We start from the raw sequence: 14582 nt of genomic DNA, 5'->3' as shown, positions 1-14582 counted from the left end.
CCATCACATAAACAGAACCAATGAAAAAATCCACGATTATCTCAATAGATGCAGAAAAGGCCTTTGACAAAATTCAAATTCAATAGTGCTTCATGCTAAAAACTCTCAATTAACTAGGTATCGATGAGATGTATCTCAAAATAATAAGAGCTATTTATGACAAACCCACAGCCAATATCATACTGAATGGGCAAAAACTGGAAGCATTCCCTTTGAAAATCAGCACAAGACAAGGATGCCCCCTCTCACCATTCCTATTTAACACAGTATTGGAAGTTCTGGCCAGGGCAATCAGGCAGGAGAAAGAAATAAAGGGTATTCAATTAGGAAAAGAGGAAGTCAAATTATCTCTGTTTGCAGATTATATGATTGTGTATTTAGAAAACCCCATCATCTCAGCCCAAAATCTCCTTAAGCAGATAAGCAACTTCAGCAAAGTCTCGGGATACAAAATCAATGTGCAAAAATCACAAGCATTCCTATACACCCATAACAGACAGAGAGCAAAATCACGAGTGAACTCCCATTCACAATTGCTGCAAAGAGAATAAAATACCTAGGAATCCAACTTACAAGGGATGTGAAAGACCTCTTCAAGGACAACTACAAACCACTGATCAACGAAATAAGACAGGACATAAACACATGGAAAATCATTCCATGCTCATGGATAGGAAGAATCAATATCATGAAAATGGCCATACTGCCCAGAGTACTTTACAAATTCAATGCTATCCCCATCAAGCTACCACTGACTTTCTTGACAAAATTGGAAAAAACTACTTTAAACGTCAGATGGAACCAAAAGAGTCCACATAGCCAAGATAATCCTAAGTAAAAAGAACAAAGCTGGAGGCATCACACTACCTGTCTTCAAACTATACTACAGGGCTACAGTAACCAAAACAGAGATATAGTCCAATGGAACAGAACAGAGGCCTCAGAAATAACACCACACATCTACAACCATCTGATCTTTGATAAACCTGACAAAAACAAGCAATGGGGAAAGGATTGCCTATTTAATAAATGGTGTTGGGAAAACTGGCTAGCCATATGCAGAAAACTGAAACTGGACCCCTTCTTTACACCTTATACAAAAATTAACTCAAGATGGATTAAAGACTGAAATGTAAGACCTAAAACCATAAAAATCCTAGAAGAAACCTAGGCAATACCATTCAGGAAAATATGCATGGGCAAAGACTTCAAAAGCAATGGCAACAAAAGCCAAAATAGACAAATGGGACCTAATTAAACTAAAGATCTTCTGCACAGCAAAAGAAACTACCATCAGAGTGAACAGGCAACCTACAGAATGGGAGAAAATTTTAGCAATCTATCCATCTGACAAAGGGCTGATATCCAGAATCTACAAAGAACTTAAACAAATTTACAAGAAAAAAACAACCCCATCAAAGTGGGTGAATGTCTCAAAAGAAAACATTTATGCAGCCAACAAACATGAAAAATGCTCATCATCACTGGTCATTAGAGAAAGGCAAATCAAAACCACAGTGAGATACCATCTCATGCCAATTAGAATGGTGATCATTAAAAAGTCAGGAAACAACAGATGCTGGAGAGGATGTGGAGAAACAGGAATGCGCTTCACACTCTTGGTGGGAATGTAAAGTAGTTCAACCATTGTGGAAGACAGTGTGGCAATTCCTCAAGGATCTCAAACCAGACATAACATTTGACACAGCAATCCCATTACTGTATGTATACCCAAAGGATTATAAATCATTCTACTATAAAGACTCATGCACACGTATGTTTATTGCGGCCGTATTCACAATAGCAAAGACTTGGAACCAACCCAAATGTCCATCAGTGATAGACTGGCTAAAGAAAATGTGGCACATTTACACCATGGAATACTGTGCAGCCATAAAAAAGGATTAGTTCATGTCCTTTGCAGGCATATGGATTAAGCTGGATCAGCAAACTAACACAAGAACAGAAAACCAAACACTGCATGTTCTCACTCATAAGTGGGAGTTGAACAATGAGAACACATGGACATAGGGAAGGGAACATCACACACTGGGGTCTGTCAGGGGGTAGGGAACTAGAGGAGGGATAGCATTAGGATAAATACCTAATGTAGATTTGGGTTGATGGGTGCAGCAAACCACCATGGCACGTGTATACCTATTTAACAAACCTGCACGTTCTGCACATGTACCCCAGAACTTCAAGTATAAAAAACAAACAAAAACAATAATGAAGAATTGTAATATCAGAATGCATTTGAATGTCAATAGACATTATTTGCAAAATGGCAACAAAATTAGCATTTGTCAGGTATGTTTGGCAGCAACACACACTTACATAGTACACATACACAGGGTCATGTTGGTTTCCCACCACTTTCCAGCAATGGATGTGGATACACTTTATGGCCTTCACAGGCCTGAGTTTCCTCACTTGTCATTACTACAGTCTCGAAAGGTCATTAAATTAATGAAATAACATACCTAGCAAGAAACATAGTAGGAAGTATATTTTGCTACTCACATGCCTGTTTCTACCTCCCATTCCTCTTCCTTGGTGAAATCATATTGGTCATGGTGTGTTAACCAATCGGAGGCAAACTAACTGGTGAAGGTGTGGGTTCTTGCAGATAGAGCCCATGTCTTAGTTTAACTCTGATCCTTAATACTTCTTTAGTTTTGGTACCTGCAAGTGTCTGGAAAAAAAAGAATGCATGAATGTACAGAGGGAAAGGTGTATGGACAGAAAGATGAAGGGGAAAAAGTTACTGAAAGAATATGAAATAGCTTATCTCCAAAAAGTGTTCAACTCAAAACATTTTATTTTTATTTCATTTTATTTTTTGAGACAGGGTCTCTATCACCCAAAGTGCTGGGATTACAGGCATCAGTCACCGTGCCTGGCCCAAACAATTTTATAATTTGCTAGGACATTTTAGTAAATTATTTTGTTTGTGTGAATTAAATTATCTGCACATATCACATAAGAAAACTGGAGTAAGGTGAAATGATTTAATTTCTCGAAGCCTTCCCTAGTTAGTGGATATATTCAGAAAAGAATTCAATTATTCCTGGTGACATATTGTTTGGTCTCAATCATTTGTAACATGTGTACCAAGCATTATATAATCAAGTCTATCTTACAAGTTTAACTTCACTGTATGTATTTTAAATATTGAAATGCTTAAAGGAAAAAGAAAGGGGTGCCATTTCAGCTAGTCATATTATTTAGTCTTTCTTATGAGAGTTGTGTTATAATTGACAATGTGGCCCATTATGTTTTCTTACTGATAAGAAGTTATGGATTATTAATCTCAAGAATAACAGTATCCCTCTTAAAACCTAAATATTCATAGCAACCCTTGGGGTTGGAATATACAGGCAACTGACTTCTTTTTTATATTTATTTTCATTGTTATAAAATATATATAGCATAAAATTTACCATTTTAACCATTTTTAAGCATATGGTTCAGGCACATTAAGTACTTTCACAATGCAGACAACTAATTCTTAATTGAATATTCCAAGGAGATGGTTATGGCTCTTTTCCACCTACCTCCCATTTATGATCTACAAAATGTGTGATATGACAAAATTGTTTTATAATTTTGCAAAGGGCATTTCAATTAAATATCACACATGCACACAGCCCACTCTCCATATCCATATGTTCTGCATTCGCAGATTCAACCAACTATGGGTCAAAAATATTAAATAAAAACATCAAAAATAATATAAGAATAATACAAATTTTAAAAAAGTATAGTATAACAATATTTATATTACAGTTACATAACATTATATTGGGCATTGTAAGTATTGTAAGTAAGAGATGATTTAAGGTATACCAGTGGCTATGAGTAAGTTATATGCAAATAGTATACCATTTTTTATAAGGGGTCTGGGTGTCAGTGGATTTTGGTGTGCTCAGAAGGGTCTTGGAACCAATCCCCTGTGGATGCCAAGGGGTACATGTACTGACTTTATATAATATGCAATTGACTGCATATAACATATATTATGGATTAATATGAATGTATAAAATTCAGCTTGTTTGATCACTATTTTATATTCACTACTTTTCCTTCCTTATCAAAACTGCACTTTGGAAATTGATATAATAATAGTACTGAACCAAGTACTCAGAAGATTGAGATCTTATAATAAGTGTACATCTCTGCCCCTTCAGCAATTCATTTAACTTCTCTGAACCTTAGTTTCCTTATCTATAAAATAGAAATAATCAAGTTGTACAACCCATCACACAAGCATATTGGAAATATTTAATTGGTACTTTGAAAATCACAGACACTATGCAAATGTAATATACTCGTATTATAAAGAAATGGCTCTTTTTGTTATTTGGTTGTAAAAAACTCAATAAATTTTTTGCAAAGATAGGTCAGTGTAATTGGGTCTTACATTTTTCCAGTAAGAAAATACTCATCCTGAAAGCATGAAGGATGTATAATAAGTCACTGGACAGATAAGAGAAAAATTCAAATAGAATCAAAATGCCTTTTTTTTTATGATAGAAACTATGGTATCTATCAAATGAAATAATTTTATTTTCCCTGTAGCTTCTCTAAAAATGTGGAAAATTAAAATTTATTTTAATCATCAGCAAAATGTATATTATATATTGTAAACGAGAGTTACAGTTTTCAATAACACATATTTTAATCATAGCTTAAAACAAATTGTAGACGAAATACTAAACCTTTGATGTCCGACCTCAGTTGTGAAGTTTGGAATAAAATGTTGATTCCACTGTCCATTTAAGAATCTAGGCCGGGCGCGGTGGCTCAAGCCTGTAATCCCAGCACTTTGGGAGGCCGAGACGGGCGGATCACGAGGTCAGGAGATCGAGACCATCCTGGCTAACACGGTGAAACCCCGTCTCTACTAAAAAAGACAAAAAACTAGCCGGGCGAGGTGGCGGGCTCCTGTAGTCCCAGCTACTCGGGAGGCTGAGGCAGGAGAATGGCGTAAACCCGGGAGGCGGAGCTTGCAGTGAGCTGAGATCCGGCCACTGCACTCCAGCGCGGGAGACAGAGCGAGACTCCGTCTCAAAAAAAAAAAAAAAAAAAAAAAATTCTAGAGAGCCTTTTGTGTAATTGTGTATTGTGGTAGCCATGGAGATGTGCCGCTCCCTGTTGGGCTGACTGACTTTCCCAGACAATCTTCTTACCTCTCCCTCTTTCACAGGTGAGCAAAGCCTCACAGTGGAGAGGCTTTCTCTGCCTTCTCCCGCTCCCACATATTATACCACAATGGTATAATATATAATATACCATACATATAATCCTGGGTACATCTCATACTTCCAATTCAGTCTTGGCATTTGATTCTTGGAGGCTTAAATCAACAAAAGTATCTCTTATCCCTTGCCATATGAGCCTGTGGTGAACAAAACCTGAGATACATTTCACATGGCTTGGTTTTACTACATACATTAAACTGTATTCCTGAGAAAAAGTTGTAAGGCAATCATTTATATTTCAAATAATTTTTGCCCATTGCTAATGAGATGGTTTGGCCCTAGTGTATACATACTAAGAAAAACTCTCGTGGTTCATTCTTTCCTACCCAACTCATATGGCTTATGCTTAATCTTATTTTCATAACATCTATATCTAAGATGGTAAGTGAATTTCTGATTCCCTCAGGTCTTCTCTCTCTGACCTCTTGAATTTTAAAGTATTTAGTTAGCTGCACAAACACTGCATTCACATCTGCTCCAGGTGCACCATAGATATCAGTAGGATGAACCATATATAAAAATACATTTTGAAACAAGGTAAGCAGACCTATTCATTATCTCTGACTGTATCCTTTAACTCTAAAGGTCACTGACTTTGGTGGTTGCTAGCATTAGCTTTTCATATAATAAGCAGACCTAGTCATTATCTTCAATCATATCCTTTAACTCTAAAGGTCACCGAGTGTGGTTTAATGGTTGCTAGCATTAGCTTTTCAGATATACAGTCTGAAAGGATGCATAAATTAAAAATTGATCTCTTCCATAGTCTATTACATGTGTAAACCTGAAAATGCCAGATAACTTCTTGAATAACTGCCCTGTTCCAACTTCTGAACAGCTCTCATTCCAGTTGTCATCTTAGGGTAGGTGTTCAACCATGTAGGGTAGAGCTTAGGAGATTTTAATGCTCATCTGAATGTGGGAATCACTGTTCATTCCCTGAAGGACTTAGTCATAGACTTGGGCACATCAGTAAAAAGTCATACTTGGCAAACTATCTCTAGGATGAATTGACTACAGACAGTCCCAGACTTACCATAGTTCAACTTAATGATTTTTCAACTTTATGATGGTGTGAAAGCAATATGCGTTCAGTAGAAACTGTACTTCAAGGTTTGACTGTTGATTCAAATTTTGTGTAATAACTTTAATATAAAATAGGTTTTGTGCTAGATGCTTTTGTCCAGCTATAAGCTAAGGAAAGTGCTCTGAGTATGGTTAAGGTCAGCTAGGCTAAGTTATGATGTTCAGTAGTTAGGTGTATTAAGTGCATTTTCACCTTACTTACAATGGATTTATCAGGTCATAACCCCATCATAAGTAAAGGGGTATGTGTAGATTAAAGTTAACCATGAAATAGACCTAAAGTCACATAGTAGATATTTATCTTTCTGTGAAATAATAGCTTTTGACAGTTATAGAATGTCCAGTGTATTTCAAGCTATATATTCTCTATACCTCATCTCTTTAATTCTTGCAATAGCTCTGGGAGGTGGGTAATATTATTTTCCCTGTTCTGTATCTGAGGATCCTAAGGATATAAAGGTGAAATGATTTGCCTACAGTCCCATTTCAAACAAGTGACAGAGCCTGAATTCGAACCAACATCCACTTGATTCAGAGCAGTATGTTTATGAGCCCTGTATAACACAGCTTCATTTCATATCTGCATTCACTGCTGACTGAATATATTGTCTATATCTTTTCAGTTCATTGCTCTGTTCCTGGCTGCAGGACATTTAATGCTTGTGGGAAATAGGTGACTCCATGAACTGTTCCTATATCCAGCAATATAAGAAACTTTAAAGACTTAAGATTACTTGTTCTTTTTAATGAATTAGAAACAAATATATTAGTGTCGGTCACTCTAATCCTACAATGAAACTACAAGATGAGAAATGTTAAACTAATTATTAGGAAATGAAAAAGAAAATGAATAAAGAATGCATAAAATGTGGTAGAAGGTATTAACAAAGGGGGCAGGCAATAGTTCATTCAGAATTGGAGAGAGTATTTATTTCCATATTAGGAACAAAACGTGCATCCAGTCCTTCTTGCTTATAGTCAACAAGCTTCCCACTTGTGGCAGTATACATGTTGGCACCATCTATAAATACCCAAATCCTTAAGCTTTAAATACTATTCAATTTTCAAATTGAATTTTCTTTTATGTATAAAAGTGTTGTAGACTTGGATTTCCAGACATTAAATAATTGTATATTAGGATTTTCTGCCACCAAGTGGTAATAATACTTCCTTGCACCATTGGATAGGTTTACTCTTCTCTGTATCGTTCCGTTTTTTTAAGAAACATTTACTGAATTTCTATGATATATTAGAAACTGACTAGAATTTTTTTCTGAAAATAAAATGTTATATATGCATCCAAAACTTGGTATTTCATACTTAGAAAAAAAACTAGTCACATAAAAATGCTCCATGTGAATTTATAGATATTTAGTTTCATACCATTTAACTGTGCCACAGGTGATTGTGCCCTCCACCCCTAATCTAGTGCATTTGATAATACCTGCAGATATTTTTGGTTGTCACAATGGGGTGTGGTGGGAGCTGTGATTGGCATCTAATCCGTAGATGAGAGGCCAGGGATGCTGCTAAGCATTCCATAATGCACAGGAGACCACCCACACTGAAGAATTATCTAGCCAAAAATGTCAATGGTGAGTTGATGAATAGATGGTAAATAAATCAGAGACATGATAGTTATGAGCCTGTCCTCACCTGCACACTTTATCATAATGGGCTTAGTGGGAGCTTCACACTGGTCCTCACCTTTTATGATATTCTTAAGGCATAAATCATAGTTTCAAACCAGGGTTCCCATTATATTATTTAAAATGTTATGTGGAAGTTTTTATGCATTTCAAAAATTTATAAATTGGTGGGGCTTGAATGATAGAAGCTAGCTAGACCACTTCCTTCATTGTCAGACAAGGTTATAGAACATTGAAGCATCTTGCCTACTGTTCCATGGCTAGCTTGTGGCAAAGCTGGATGGTATTTATCCTTCAGGTTCCCGTCAAGTGCTCTTTCTGAGAACCTGAACTGCCTCTCTTTGGTTAATTTGATGAATTATATAATTTATCAGAGTGATTTTAAAATTCAGTATAAGTAAAAATATTTGGACACAGACATTTTTAGAGTGAAGGAAAAAGGAAATAGATACATGAAAAATGATGCTATCTAAATTGTTTTCAAATTTATATATTGTTTATTATTAATCTTATCAATCTTGTCATATTTTTCATAATTGAGCTATTACCATAACTCAGCTACACCATAATTGCTTATGTTCGTTTATACACAGAGCCTAGCACAGCAGCTTACATTTTGAGGACCCTCGATATATACTTGTTCAATAGATGAATGTCTGATTAGCTGTTTTAATTCAGTATGTGGCTATTTAAGGTATCAAAGCAAAGCACTGAAGTTAATGCAAGGATTTTAATTCAGTCTCATTGAGCTTTACTTACAGCAACATAGATGTCACTAGGAAATATGAATTACTGTGTATCTTTGAAGACAATCTCGAGGTGTCTCTTCCCCTAGGAAACAGTTGTGTATCATAAACATGCAAATTTAGAGCTGCTTGTTTTGCTTCAGTTCTTCTACCTATTTCTTTGTAAAACCAGTTTTTTTCCTTTAGAGAATGCATTAAAGAGGTTTTAAATCATCCTCTTAGCATGTTAATATGGTATGCTACCACCTTTATTGCAGATTGCTTTAATTTTTTGTTATTTGCCTATTTGAGTAAATGTATTTTAATTTGAAAAGTGCTGCCCAAATGGGATAGCATTCAGTATCTAAAATTCAAACATTAATTAGAGCTTTTTTCGCAACTGAATTCTATTCCACCACAATCTTACCGTGGTGTTTCTGCAGGATCCACATCAGACCCTGCTGCAGGTGTGGATGTCTTAGGTAATCAGGTGGCACTGTTGATCCCTCATCAATGGACTTCTGAGATTACCACCATTATTTCCTCAATTTGTTTGGCTCCTTGACTACCATGGATGTCTCTGCGAGAAGGTTAAAGCGCGATTCTCATGACAGCGTGATTGGCAGCCACAAAGTCTAAGAGACTCCTCAGACAACCTCTAATAGCCATTAACCTAACACACCTAAAATGTCACTGATTTGTCTTGGAAGACAGAATATTAAGTACAATAAATGGCACTATACATACAGATAACTTGTGTGTATGAGACTCTTAGTTCATTAGATAACTAATTTCATTATATTATTTGAAAGAAAATTTAGGAATCCATTTCTAAATCTTTTCAAATTACAGGTTGGGTACAATAAGCAACCAAGTGTAAGGAGCTCAGAAGATTTCCGTTTCAGTAGTTTCAATAATCCTCCAAGACAGTATCAGGTAAGCATGGATTTTTAAAGGAACAAGACTCATTATTTGCAATATTTAGATTCTTGAACTATGTGATGCTTTAAAGTATTAGGATATTTTTCTCAATATCAAATAATGCATTAATTCAACAAATATTTATTAATTACCAGCACCAGGCATTTTGTAAGTGATAGAGATATATAAGTTAAAAAAATAGTCTTGGAATCACAGATCTGAGAGTCTCCATGTTCACTGAAAAAGGCAAACTTTACAAAAAACATAAGAGAGTAAAATTCATTTCGGATTCCACCAGTGAGAAACAAAGACTGCTTGTTTTGGTGAAAATTCAGCCAGCTGATTATATGTCTATATATGCATAATTTTACATATATTTTAATATTATTATAAAACGCATATATAATACTACATAAATGAGTTAATTGTACTTATATAATGAGTAATCATTTTTAGCTTGTGATTTTCTCTCCACAAAATATATATTCCTATTAATTTCAGTGAATTATCATATTCCTTTATACAAATATATAATTTACTAAAAGTAATTCCTTATTGATGGACATTTAAAGTTTCATTTTTGTCTGTTATCTAACTAGTTCTATGAACATACTTGTTAATGTATTAAACCATATCTTTAGAATAGATTCTTGAAGGTAGAGTTTTACTATCTATCATTTAACCTTGGCTTAGGTGTAAAATTTTGTTTAGTTCTATATCCACCAGGACTTTCTAAGCACCCACTAAGATGCCTTCTTTTTATGAAAAATATATAGTAAAAGCAATGTTTGCATGATAGAAGCCCAGGTACTTGAAAAATGTATTACACTGAAACTAGCCATTCCCAAATTAATAGAAAGTTTAAAATAAAAACTGGTTCCATTTTTTGGTGGGTCAGACGTTGGGCTCATATGAGTAGACATTAGCTTAATCCCCCATTTCCATGAGCAGTAGTGTATATCTTTTACCTACCCTACTGAAAGACTGTCTTGCTCTAATACTTTTCAAATCAAATACAGACAATGGCTATACAGGATTACATAATTGCTCTAAACATTCTTTTGTAAGAACTCACTTTTGAGTCATTAGCCCAAGTGATGTGAAGACTGTTTTAAAAAGGAAAGCAAAATGTGGCGATCTCATGTATCCTGGCTGAATCATCTTAGTCTTTGACAGCCATCACTTCCAAAGGGCTCACTACAGGGAGGAGGACTCTGAAACTTGTTGCAAATGAGAGATTTGTCGTGAACCTGAAACTGACATAGATTTCTCCTTTCTCTGTTTTCCAGAAAATAATGAAAAGGCTCATTAAGAGATATGTACTACAGGCCCAGATAGATAAGGAGAGTGACGAAGTGAACGAAGGTGAGTTGAACGCAGAAGCAAATCAGCCCCTGAGTGTGAGTCAGGACGGGAGCCTAATGCAGAGTGGCAGGAGAGCTGCAGAGATGGGCATGGGAGAGTGAACTTCAAGCAAGGGGCAAAGTAGAACAGGATCTCACCAGCCACCATGCTGTTAAAGAGTGGGGAATAGGTTATTTCTCCACAGGCTGGGACAGGTACCACTTGCTAGATAAAAAGCTCTCTTTCTTATGGTGGACTTGGAGGGAGGAGGAAGTGGGTGGCAAAGGCAAGGAAGGGGCTGCTGCCTCAACCCCTGAATGATTCACCACCGTTTCGTTTTAACTTACTTGAGGACTTTTTGTTATCATTCTGCTATAATCTCTTCATTCACCAAAACACTGAGCTTAGAAAACAAAAACTTGCTTCATTAGGAAGTTATTTCCTTTCAAAGAATTCAAAATAAAATTGTGTGTGAAACTAGAGCTGATTTCCTCCCGTTCCACAGTCACTAGTGAGTCACTGCAGTGAGTATTTATAGTTGACTTCTTATCACTCTTGCTTTCAAAGGTGAACTGAAGGAAATTAAGCAGGACATCTCAAGTCTCCGCTATGAACTCCTTGAAGAAAAATCTCAGAATACAGAAGACCTAGCAGAACTTATTAGAGAACTTGGAGAGAAATTATCCATGGAACCAAATCAAGAGGAAACCAATAGATAATGCAAAGACTTCCTTAGAAATTCATATTTATTTGTCCACTTGAAGCCATATTATTTTCTGATTTATTTTCTTAAGTGCCAATGTGCCCACCTTTTAAACAAGAAGAAGTTAAACAATACTTGGGCCATCCTATCTTCTGGAGCCCTAGTATCTAAATTTTTTGGTGATTAAACTCCTTTGTTCAGGGTAAAGGCTGTAGATTATGATGAAAATTATGTCCAGTTGTTTGGTGCTTGTTTTATAAACTGCTTTCTTGGATATAACTGTTGTGATGATGTCATTGCCATGTAATGTCTGCCTGAAAATGGGTCCCAGCAGACAGGGGCTGACCTACGTTATTCCTCTGAAGGTTATTTCAGGTTCCTTTTTCCCTGTTCTGTGGATCCCCTGCTGGGGACTCCCAGCTCTGAAATTTTGGAAAGAGTCATCCATGGGCCTTTAGAATGCTTTAGTCCTTTCTTTAGAATGCTGTTTAACCACCATTTACCCTACTTATCCCTCAAAGCACATGACTGATACTGTTCATACAAAATGGGCTTATAGCTATGTAAAATTTCCTGATTCATCTATTTGAAAACTTTACACTTAACAATGAAAAAAGTTTTTCCTCCACTGAACCCTGGAAACATGATCCTGTTTTGTGTGTGTGTGTGTGTGTACACACACACATACATACATATGTGTGTATACATATAAATGTGTACACACATACATAAAGTAATTGCCCTATTTATTTTTTGGCTCATGTGGGCACACGAAAGCTCTTTATGTTATAAATTTTTATTGTGATGAAAAAATTACTGTCTAAATAAGTACCTTTTATTGGAGAAAAATCAAAACCCCAAACATTGTGGTTATTTGGTTCCATTATAGCACAATTTTGTGTCATTTCTAGGGGCATTTACAGATGAATTCCCACACTTAGCCATTGAATGTAAAGGGGAAAAATAAGGTGGGAATTTGTAAATACTTATCTGTTATTTTCAATATGTTCTATACTACCCAAATATATAAAACAGGAATTTGCATTCATGTGCATTTACCAAGAGGTGGTTGTTGTTACTTACTGATCATGTGAAGTGGTATCTTAAACAACTAAAAGAGATGAAGGTTCATATGTTTACTCAAAGACCACTGGCATTCAGAGGATGATGGACATTAACTGGAAATGCTACTTCCAATTCAATAACAGGAGATTTCAAATGCAGATCTTTAATTTCATCTTAAAGATGAAATGTTCGCAGAAAATCTGTTTTAGCTCCGATTTTGGCTTAATTTAAATCAAAGAATATTTATGTAACCAGATCAGAAAATACAGCTGAAAATTTATATCCAGTGATTTTGTATTTGTGGATGTTACTTATGGAAAAGTTACTTGGTGATACATAAAGATCGATTTTCAAATATTTTGTGACAATATTTGAATCAGCAGTTGTAAAAAGTCAACCTCATACTAAATGCACTATCAGCAAATTAAAATAGTCTAACATCCACAAAAAGTGTGTGTTGTGCCATGCGAGAGATGGACCTTCATCCCAAGGATGCTCAATGACAGCACATGGGCTTGACTCCAGAAGACTAAAGAAAAGATATTCAGATTCCTCAATGTCTTTTAAGTTGGATTGACTTGGCAAGATATAAGTTTTGGGAAACTCAGCAGGCACGACTGTGGGTTCCTCAGCAAAAGGCACTACCCTCCTGGTGGCTCCTATGGTTCAAATTAATGTCCTAAAGTCAGATTTTCATCAAAGTGCAACTGAATTGACATCTCTTCGAATTTCATCTTCCAACTTAGAATAATTGGCATTTCTTCTAAGTTGGAAGATGTAAAAGGAAATTAAACGTATTTTAAGAAATCTTTTAAAATTCTGACAAGAGCTTAATTACAGGCACATTGCCAAAAGGTGGTCATAAGCGTGGGAAAAGTCTCAAGACCACTGGTTTTAAATCCTACCTTCACGTCGCAGTCGTCTTCATCTTGGAAATTAAGACGATAAGTTGAAACGTTTTTATCCCAGTTGCTCTCTCTGTCCTATTTCTCCCCTCCGAGTGGATGCTTTCTGGAGGCTCATGCACCCATAAGGAGGATGAAGCAGTGCTGCTTTTCTCTGTGACCACACAGCTGCTTTCCAAGGGCTGAGCCCTGCCCACTCTTCACCGTCTCACCACAGATTCACCACCAACGAATAGAGCAAAGTCCTCGTTTTTGTCCATCAATGCCTGGGTTTCCTCTCTGCTGCTCTTATTACTCTGAAACTGAGAAATAGCACGAACTCAGTATGATTTTATGAGGCATATCAAAGAAATTAACAGAAACTGCTGTCTGCTTAAAACTACCAGGGATTGAAAGGAGAAGAAAATGAACTCAAGGTACTTGCAAGCAAATGGGGTAATGGGCCTTAATACAAGTATGAGAAATGTTAAATATTTTCTATGAATTATCAAATGTAATCTAACTTAATGCTTACAATGACTATATGAGGTAAATGCTATCACTATTCTCATTTTGGAAAGGAGACAACTGAGGGAGTTAGAGGCCAGGTAACTTACACATGGAGTGTCAAAGCCAGAAATGAACACTATGCCTGCCTCGCATTCATTGTAGGTCTTGATGAGCCCTATGGAAGAGTGGTCGTCTCATTGTGTAGCTTATATTTAAGTTTCTAGGTGAGGAAGAATACGTGGTACCTGAACACCCTAGCTTCTGTTATATGTCCAGTCTAGGGAAAAATGAGCATCAGGCAAAGAAGGCTGTGGGTTACGAGAGGATTTGGTTTCAAAAGGATTGTAGATATAGGGGAGGAGAAATATCTCTTTCTCACTCATCCTATGTTCATGGCTGAGGCCTCTATAACCAAAGACAGGTTAACCAAA

At 36.2% G+C, this 14582-nt stretch overlaps 1 protein-coding gene across 1 annotated transcript in view; it reads left to right on the top strand.

Moving 5' to 3' along the window:
* Positions 1 to 13114, top strand: part of TRPC6 (transient receptor potential cation channel subfamily C member 6) — a 146065-nt gene extending 132951 nt beyond the window's left edge. Inside the window, exons 12-14 of the mRNA XM_010358883.2 lie at positions 9577 to 9660; positions 10935 to 11010; positions 11557 to 13114. Of these exons, the coding sequence (XP_010357185.1) occupies positions 9577 to 9660; positions 10935 to 11010; positions 11557 to 11708 (312 nt within the window). The 3' untranslated portion in view covers positions 11709 to 13114. The remainder of the gene's footprint in view (positions 1 to 9576; positions 9661 to 10934; positions 11011 to 11556) is intronic.
* The last annotated feature ends 1468 nt before the right edge of the window (positions 13115 to 14582 follow it).

The sequence above is a fragment of the Rhinopithecus roxellana genome, chromosome 15 (assembly GCF_007565055.1).
Source record: "Rhinopithecus roxellana isolate Shanxi Qingling chromosome 15, ASM756505v1, whole genome shotgun sequence".
Classification (NCBI taxonomy): Eukaryota; Metazoa; Chordata; class Mammalia; order Primates; family Cercopithecidae; genus Rhinopithecus; species Rhinopithecus roxellana.
Note: the sequence above shows the minus strand (reverse complement) of the source record. Positions and strands in the feature narration are given on the sequence as shown.